At 34.5% G+C, this 9,821-nt stretch overlaps 1 protein-coding gene across 1 annotated transcript; it reads right to left on the bottom strand.

The window, feature by feature from the left end:
• Positions 1-231: 231 nt before the first annotated feature.
• On the bottom strand, positions 232-3,474 carry LOC142617837 (receptor-like protein EIX2). The gene is made up of 2 exons (XM_075790798.1): positions 500-3,474; positions 232-419 (listed from the first exon to the last, which is right to left on the bottom strand). Exon 1 carries the CDS (start codon positions 3,472-3,474, stop codon positions 517-519), a length of 2,958 nt encoding a protein of 985 aa, XP_075646913.1. The 3' UTR covers positions 232-419; positions 500-516.
• Between the last annotated feature and the right edge of the window lie 6,347 nt (positions 3,475-9,821).

Below are 9,821 nucleotides of genomic sequence, written 5' to 3'. Positions count from 1 at the left end.
TTTCCATTACAATATAGCTGGCTGCAAGTCAATACTCAGAAAATATTATAGAAGTACAATTGAACATGTAAGATTCATCTTGTGTTTGAAAGATTTATTTATTTTTCATGTTTATCAATGTTCGAGAGAGAGAGAGAGATAGAAGAGAAGAAACTCGCAATATTGGATCAAACTGAGAAAAATTAAACAACTAATTACTCTTCATTAATTATAGTGAGCTATCTATTTATACTAATCAAAATACCACACCTGAGCTTTTCCATTGATACAACTACACAATTATCTATGTTATAACAAACAAACTAACATAACTTAAATCTCTAACGGAGTACTTCTCCACGTGCATGAACTGAAGAAACACATACTGTAAATCATAGGATCTGCAAGTACTGGGACTTCCACATGATAATGAAGCACAACTGCACCGATAAAGAGAAATTAAAAAGAAGAAATGAAGTCACAAAAAAGAAGCTACAAAGTGATTTCTTTTTCTAATTACCTTCAATCTTTGCGTCTCTATGCTTCAATCTTCCCTTGCAAACGAGCCATATTAACTTTGATAGCCACAAAAAGCCTATCTTTCTTTTCATCAACAAAATGGAAGTACGCATGTCTCCAAGACTTCTTTATCACCAAACTACCGCAAACAATCCAAAATCCCACAATGAACCCCAATACAACACTTACATAGAACCATAACTTTTCAGACCTGAATTCCTCATTGTCTTCATCTACAGCTTCTGTATCCCCATCACTTGGCAATAATGAGCAATTTGTTATCAATGGAGGCCCGCAAAGTTTTGGGTTACCCTCATAAATGGACGGATCAATGAAGGTTTGAAACTGGTTGGCTGATGGAATAGGTCCAGACAAGTTGTTATATGACAAGTTCAAATGACTTAAAAAGGTCAAAGAAGACATACTTGGAGGAATGGGACCTAAAAGATGGTTGCATGAGAGGTCAAGAGTTTCTAAACTATGCAATGCTCCTATATTCTCTGGTATCTTTCCTGTCAATTGATTCCATGACAAATTTAAGGTAGATAGAAGTGAGAGCTTTGTTAGTGCTTCTGGAATCTCTCCGGTTAGATTGTTTCTTGAAAGATCTATGATATCCATCAAGAAAATTTGGCTGTAATATTCAAGTTGGGTACCCTTTGCAGTCAAATCCATATGCTCCAAGTAGGCTAGTGGAAGAAATAAACTTCGGATTGGTGATGTACGATATTCGACCAAAGATTTCAAACCAGCCAAATTGCCCAAACAAGTAGGGATAGATCCTGAAAAATTATTATGTGCTAGGTCCAAAACATGTAGATGAGCGAGAAAACACAATTGTTCCGAAATGGGTCCTGAGAGCATGTTTCCTTGTAGGCGCAGTTCTGATATTGAAGGTAGCCTTTTTCCAATCCATTTTGGCAAAGTCCCTGAGAATCTATTACCTCCAACATCATGTGAATATAAGCTCTTGCAGTTTTGCAAGGTGGAAAAGAGATCTCCAGAAAGATTGTTGTAGCTTAGTTGCAGCCAATTAAGAATAGGTAGTGAGCACAATAAGGTTGGGATGTTACCCAATAGATTGTTTCGCGACAGATCAATGGCCTCTAAATTTGGCATACTCATCCAATGCCTGGGGATGTTTCCAGATAAAAGATTGTTTGATAAATCAACAAACCACAAATCCATCGGCCCAATGGTCAATGAGGGGATACTACCATTTAGAAAGTTTCCTGAAAGATCTAGGGCGACCAAATTTTTTATACGTCGGAAGATGTTTACTGGTAATGGTCCAGAAAGAAGATTTTTCCTCAATAAGAGATATTGCACACTAGGCCACAGTGGGAGTGAACCAGTTAAATTATTGTAACTTAGATCTACCCACGCAAAAGATAATGACTTAGGAAGGTCTCCCCTCAATTGGTTATGAGAAAGATCTAAATGCCAAAGCAACGAAGACAAATTCCACAACCAATTTGGTATGTTACCTGAAATTGAAGAGTTTACAAGGGAGATATCAAGAAGATTCTTCTGAGTTTTGAGCCATGCCGGGAATGCAGGACCCAATTGGCAGTCTTTGATTTGGACATTTTGGAGACTAAAAGGGGGAGTCCAATCATGTGTCACATTGAGAACTAAGGATTTCCTAGTTGATGACAAGGAAAACCAAGTTAGTTTTTTGAGATTTAGGAAATGAGTTTCATTCATGGTACCTTCCCAAGAATTACTGAAGAGGTCCAAAGTGCTCAACTCAATAAGTTGTCCAATAAATTCTGGGATGGTTCCATTCATCAAGTTGTAAGAGAGATCTAGTATCTCCAAACGTGATAAATGTTGTATACTTGATGGAATTGGGCCTGAGAATGAGTTGTTGGTGAGATGGAGCTCTCTTAAATGTGTAAAATTCCCCAAGGAATGAGGCAAAACACCACTAAGTTGGTTTGATCCCAAATTTAACTGTTCTAGTCTATGGTTGCCACATCCGGATAATGCTTGGATAAATTCAGTTATTGGGCCACTGATAAAAATATTGAACGCCATATCTAAAATCTTCAAATTGCATAGGCTAGCCCTTGTTATGTTAGGGATGGGGCCTTTTAGGTCACAATAATTGATCCTGAGATTATTGAGGGCAGTAAGATTAAACAACCATGGGGGAATAGAAGAAGAGTTGAAGCCATTATTTGAGAGATCAAGGGCCGAAAGGGACGTAAAATTCACAAATGGAAGAGTATGAGGGAGATGACGAAGACCACAATTTGACAAATACAACTCTGATAGTGAAGGAAGCATATTAACAACTTGCAGCCAATGAGTTTCTGCTTTGCTAAGGTCTATGTTTTGCAAATTCAAGTATTGTAAGGAAGAGAGATTGGTGAGCCAATATAAATTTGAAACCGAAAGAGTTTTGTCAGAAAATTGAGAGGGAATGAGATTAAGATAGCTCAAATTTGTTAAATTTCCAAGACTGGGAGACACTACTCCAGAAAACATTGTAAAGGAAAGGTCAAGGTATGTCAACTTCTTGAGAGAGCCAAGGAAATATGGGAATGATACTCCTTGGAAATTGATGTTGCTTAGGTTTAAGTAACTCAAATATTTCAGATTATGTAAAGAAGGATCTAACTTACCACTCAAACAATTAGGCTGATCAGGAGTATATTGGCTTCCTCCTTCAAAACCACATAGATTTGAGCTTCCAAGATCAAGCTTTACTACGTTGCTCGTTTGATTGCTACAACCTATGCCTTCCCAATTGCAACAATCTTGACCCACCCAAGAAGAAAGCCTATTGAATGGATCCTTAAGACCTTTTCTGAATTTTTGAAGGGCTACTCTCTCTATCTCAATGCAACGCACGTTGGCATTTACAGCAATAGAATTGGAAGGTACAGCGTCAAGTGAAATAGATTCGGTTATCAAAAGAAGGAAAAGAAGATTAAGAAGAAGTACAAAGGTGGTATTCATGTTGGCCATTCTCCCTTATCTCCTTACAAGGATCGTTGTTATGGATGCTTATTTATAAGCATGCGGATTGTCTATTAACTTTTCTTTTTTCATTTGAATTATTGGTACTTGGAATTTGCAGGATATTGTTTATTATAAAATATTTTTGTTTAAGAAAAAAATATAAATAAATTTTGTTTCTGTTTTATTTGCTAAATTATCAGTCTTCTACTTATATCAATGGATACTATATTGTTAAAAAAACATTTGTTACTTGAAGGGCACTCTCTTCCATGGCCTTTTCTACTCAGCTCAGTCTTCTCTTGTACTCTGTGCATTTTCTGATGCTGATTGCAAAGGAGATCTCACTGATCGCAGGTCCACCACTGATTATTGCTTTCTCCTAGGCCCTTCTTTGATTTCCTGGCGAAGTAAAAAACAAACCTTTGTGACCCGCTCCAATACTGAAGCAAAATATCGTGCCCTTGCTGATACCACATCTGAGCTCCTTTGGCTACGATAGCTTCTTAAGGATTTAGATGTGTCCGCATCCTCTGCTACTCCTCTTTATTGTGACAACTAGAGTGCCATTCATATTGCTCACAATGATGTCTTCCATGAACGGACTAAACACATTGAGATTAATTGTCATTTTATCTGTTATCATCTTGTCCATGGCGCTCTCAAGCTCTTCTCTGTCTCCTCCAAAGACCAACTTTCAGATATCTTCACCAAGTCACATCTTAAGGGATGTCTTTGTGATTTGGTTGACAACCTCCAGCTGATCTCACATCCACCTTGAGTTTGAGGGAGACTGTTAACGTCTATAGTGTTTTGGGCTTTAAGCCCAACTAGATTACTTATATAGCACACATTCTTGTGTATTGTATAATTTACCCCACCCTCCCTTAAAAGTTACCATGACTTTTAAGTGGAGTTGTGGTGTGCCTTTGTGTTAGAACCCCTTTCCCTCTCCGTTGTGTGTTTGAGTGTATGTTTGTTTCTAAAAAAAAAAGATTACTTGTATAGCACACATTCTTGTACTACACTCTCACCTGTACTGCACTCATATGCCTCCTATATAAAGGCACTCATGTATATTCTTTCCGTGTGAAATACAATACTATTGAATTCAGTATTTTTAACATGATTGATGATATTGCTATTGATCTTTTATCTTTTAGAAATTTTGCAAGCATGGAAGTTATAAGAAAGAAATGTAATCTAATCGTGAATTTATTTATTGTTATATATATTTACTAATAGTCTTTTTTTATGCTATGCATTTTTACATAGAAAAGAAAAACATACTGATTGCCCTAATTTATTTTCCAAATTTCTCGAAATTCCCATTATATTGCCAACTTTCTTGGGTCCAAACCCTAGCATTACATTCATATAAGTAGGCGAAAATGCACTTTTCGTCCCTACATTTTGGGTCAATTCCCAATTTGGTCCCAAAATTAATTTCGTTGCAAATTTCATCCCTAAAAAAAGCAAATCATTTTTAAAATCATCATTGCCGTCAACTAACCAACCTCCTACGTGGCAGACGGAATGTCTTACTTGCTGAGATGGCGCTGATGTGGCCATTAAAATATTATTTTAAAAAATTATTTAGCATTTTTTAAATGCCACGTCAGCATTTAAAATTTTTTTTAAAAGTCACATAAAAAAATTTATAAAAAAGAGAAATTAAATTTAAAAAAACCTTAAATCTAATTTAATTAAAATTATTTAAAAATAATAATTATCCTTTTAATTCTTTTTCTTTTTACCTCATCAGTGATTAGATTTAAAACATCTCTAAACTCTCTCTATTTTTAATTCTCTCTTCACCCTCAACGGAATCTCTCTCAGACCCATACTCTCTCAAAATCTCATCTCCGCCGATCTACCAAACTCTCTTTAATCTCAGTGATGAGGTCACTGCAGTCAAAATCATTCAAGACTCGTTCAAGATCGGAGTTTGGGTCCGCCGATTCGGTAACTCACCATAGTCGCCAATTCGACATGGCTCCATTGTACGAAACCCTAATCACCAATTCGGTATTAGAGCCTAGATCAGAGGTTGTGAAGCCGAGATCAATGGTTCTCACACCTCTTTCTACCTCACCATCTCTATTTTCCTCTCTTTAAGGTTGTTTTGGCAGTTTTTAGCTTAGGATTTTTTTAGATTTGATGTTAAAGCTTTGCTGGTTGCTAGGAAATTTTGGAATATTTGATTCGGTGGTGGTGCTTTACTAGATGTCGGGTTTCTATTCTTTTGCTTGGCTTTGATATTCATGTTCTTTGATTTAGTGGTGGTGATTTGGGGTGTTTTTGTTTGTTTTTCTTGTGGGTTTTTCGTGTGTTTGTTTGCCAAGAAAATTTATGGGTTTGAAGGCTAAGGTTTGCTTTGCTGGAGATATGGGTTTGACGTTTGGTTGAGATCTGGGTTTAGGGTTGGGTTCTTTGCTGGAGATTGATTACAGGGAAGAACAAGAAAGAATAAAATAATAAAAGCAATAAAAATAAAATAAAATAAAAGACAAGAAATACGTTATTTATTTTGTTTTGATGTGTTTGGTTATAAAGAAAGTACAAGAAAGACAAAGAAAATTATAAGAAAATAAGGATTAATTTTCTTTGCTATGAATATGAATCTTAGAGATTCGAATTAAAAAAAATCATTTCAATTAAAAGAAAGTAAATTTTTCGTTTAAAAAAAGTTAAATTTTTTTTTGTTTTTTTAATTTTTTAATTAAAATTGAGGAATTAAAATTTTTATAATTTAAATGCTGACATACCATTAAAAAATGCCAAATAATTTTTTAAATAATATTTTAATGGCCACATCAACGCCACATCAGCAAGTAGGACATTTCTTCTGCCACGTAGGAGGTTTCCGTTAGTGGTTTGATGGAAAGAACCAAAATAGAATCGATTTTCTTTTTTTAGAGATGAAATTTGCAACGAAATCAATTTTGGGACCAAAATTGAAATTGACCCAAAATATAGGAATCAAAAGTGCATTTTTACCATATAAATATGTTTAAAATTATGGATGTAAGTGAACCAAGCCATACATAAATAGCTCAAACTTGGATTTATAAAAAACTCGGTCATATTTGTTTGTTTATGAGTCAAACTTGAGCCTTAATTTTAAGCTTGTCTAATAAAGAAGTTTTGCCCTAGCCCCCAAAAAAAAAAAATGTACATAAACAGGCTTTTAAACAATAGGGCTAATAAAATACAAGACAAGTGTAGGCTTGTTTATGGGTATGGTAATGAATTTGTTATGATCTTGAAAAATAAACTCATATCTTATAAACTATTAATCTCACAATAATTACTTTCTTATTTTATATTTGAAATTGGTCAAGAAATACTCATTACTTGAGAATGTTCGTTTTTAGACCCCTGTTAAACTAAATTGTTTAACCTAGTTAAGTATTAACTAATTAAGAGTTTACACCATATCTCTTGATGTTTCTAGCTGGGGTTTAACCCTCCCTCTCATTGAAATATATTTTAAAAGAAAACAAACAAACAAATTTGTTTTGTTTTTGATAAATAGGGGATTTCAACTTATAACCACTTCTTGAAAATTACTCTTATCATCAAGCTAAAACACTCATTAATTTTTGGTATTGACGGAAATTCGAACCCTAGATTTTTTTTTTATTCGATTATAAGAATTTTTAGCAATCAAGCTAACTCGAACTTACAACAAACAAAGAGTTTAGTGAAACTTAATCCATCCTCGTGTTTTAGTCCTTGTTATTAATAGTGCTATGTTTTCTATACCAAAATTCCACACTTGTGTTTGATTGATGACCAGTGGAAGCAAGCTAAACAATCTTGACTTCTTAGCCATTTGTTCCATTCCAAGTCTAAGTCGTTGTAACTTGTAACTTACGATGGCTAAGCAAAGCAGAATGACAAGACCAGGAAGACCTGTCCATCTCGATGTTGTACCATGTCTGAATCGACAGACTTCACTTGCAAGTTGCAATAGCTTCCAAGTTCCAACAAGAATACATTGGTCCCAATGCATTTGAAAATGGGCGACTCATGACTGGATAGCAAATTGCTCATGTACATCTTCTTTTTTTTCTTTTTCTTTTTTGTGGTCGTGGTAAGTTTGAATTGATTATGGGAGTGTATGATGCAGGGACAAATTTTGCCCACTGCATAGTACATATACATTCTCAATAGATTAAACTCTTTCAAGCTTGATGCATGCATAATTTTAATCATAGAAGAGAATTAATAAATGGTAGCACATAAAGTTGGAGAAAAAATCCTTAGAAAAGACGAGCAAATGTGTTAAATAGAAATCAAACTGGATCGATAACGCTTCCTAAGGTGCCTTTACACCATGCCAGAGTCTATTTTGGAATCCTCCACCTAAAGACCTGTCCATCTCGATGTTGCCCCGAGTCTTTATCTACAGAAACTTCAACTTTACCTGATTCAATAGACTTCACTTGCAACAATAATAAGTTAAACCCGTTGCATTTGAAAATGGGGGATTCACTAAAAAGCAAATTGCTCATCTAGGTCCCTTTTCTTTCTGTTTTTAAATGATATGAAACTCTTAATTTTGTTAGAGTTAGAAAATAAAATTTAACTTCAAAATAAAATCTAGTAATATTGAGATGTTCATGTTCTGTAAAATTTTGAATCTTTAGAATTACATCCCTTCACTGCATTATTTTGCAAAATAGCACTCAATGTTGGCTCTGAAACCGCAACTCCCACAACTGTGGGGACTTCGAGTCCCACACAGCACTAACTGATACGGGAATATCTCATCCCATTAAACACGGGCACATCAATGATGGAGAATCATTACCCCCAGAAGGCACCTATGGAAGTCAACCTGGTCAGTGTACCCATTAATGAAGGATCTGAAACCGCAACTCCCACATTGCACGTGCACGCTAATTGTGGGGAATTGAGTTCCCCACAAGACTTTTGACAAAATTCATCAAATTTTCTTCTATTCTGCCACTCATCAGATTATTTGCCACTCAATCAAATAAATTCATTTTTTGAAATTCATTTTTTGTGTGTAATTTTAAAGTACAAAAAATATTGAAATTTAAATGAATGAGAGAGTTATTATTTGTTTTAATTTTTTGATATTTTGGAAGAATAATCTATATTATCTATAACAGTATTCCTCTATTTGATCTAAACTTTTTAAAGGTAAAAGATATACCATCATCCAGTAACCAATGAGTCAATGATTTCTCTAACAAATGTTTTAGGATTATGGTCAATAGCAGCGCTTTTAAACAGCTACTAAAGCATGTATTCAAAAAAAAAAAAAAAAACATATAATGGCACTTTCAAATCACCAAGATAGCTTGCTCGAAACTATCGGGACCTATACCGGCATTTTTCAATCTACCGGTGTAGCTCACCTGAGGTTATTATCATACTTATTGGCCAGCGATTGAAAGCACTAGTATTAGATTTTTAAAATATGTAATCATGTTAATTTATTTAGTGAGAATTGTAGCCCTACAACTAAGTTTGTAGCAAAATTTTGTCCTTAAATTTTGGTCCCCTTAACAATATATTAGGTCCTTACAAACAAAAAGAAAAAGCCCAAGAAAATTTTTATCTAACTAAAATTTTGAAAATGATGTAACTTGCAACATTGATAACAAGACTATCATGCGAAGACTTCAAAATAAGAAAATTCGTAGAAGAAAATTGTAAAACTTTTTGTATTTGTGTGTGTATTTTTTTTTTTTTTTGGTCAATATATAAAGTTTTCTTTATTAAATTTTGTATAATTTCATTATTTTAATGACCACCTTAGAAAATATTCCTGGAGCCGCCATTGGCCGTAGCCCTTGCTGTTGACCACCATAACTTTAGATTACAAAAATTTGAAATATTTGATTTGTAAACATGTATAGTGTGTGGGCTTTAGGCCCAACTAGATTATTTGTATAGCACACATTCATGTACTACACTCTTACTTGTACTGCACTTACATGTCTCCTATATAAAGACACTCATATATATTCTTTCCGTGTGAAATACAATACTATTAAATTCAGTATTTCTAACATGGTATCAGAGTCACCTTCCTATAGCCATAGTTTTCTGTCCTTACGGTGTATTAAGAGCAATCTTTGTTTTAATCGATGTTTCTTCACTGCGTTCATCTTCTTTGGCTTCCCACTGTTGCCATCAAAACTCTCCGGTATAGTCATGCCACTGTTAAGTCGCATCAACATTATAATACCATTATCTTCCTCAAACCATTGTCATAGACCCAAACTTCATTCAAAGGATCTTCTTAATCTAATCAAATCTCAAGATTTCATCAAGTTTTCATCTTGAGTTTGAGAGGAGGTGTTAGAGATATATTA

The sequence above is a fragment of the Castanea sativa genome, chromosome 11 (assembly GCF_040712315.1).
Source record: "Castanea sativa cultivar Marrone di Chiusa Pesio chromosome 11, ASM4071231v1".
In the NCBI taxonomy this organism is placed as follows: Eukaryota; Viridiplantae; Streptophyta; class Magnoliopsida; order Fagales; family Fagaceae; genus Castanea; species Castanea sativa.
Note: the sequence above shows the minus strand (reverse complement) of the source record. Positions and strands in the feature narration are given on the sequence as shown.

Coding starts and splice junctions, on each gene's coding strand:
- LOC142617837 (XM_075790798.1), bottom strand. CDS start 3,474: ATGGCCAACATGAATACCACCTTTGTACTTCTTCTTAATCTTCTTTTC.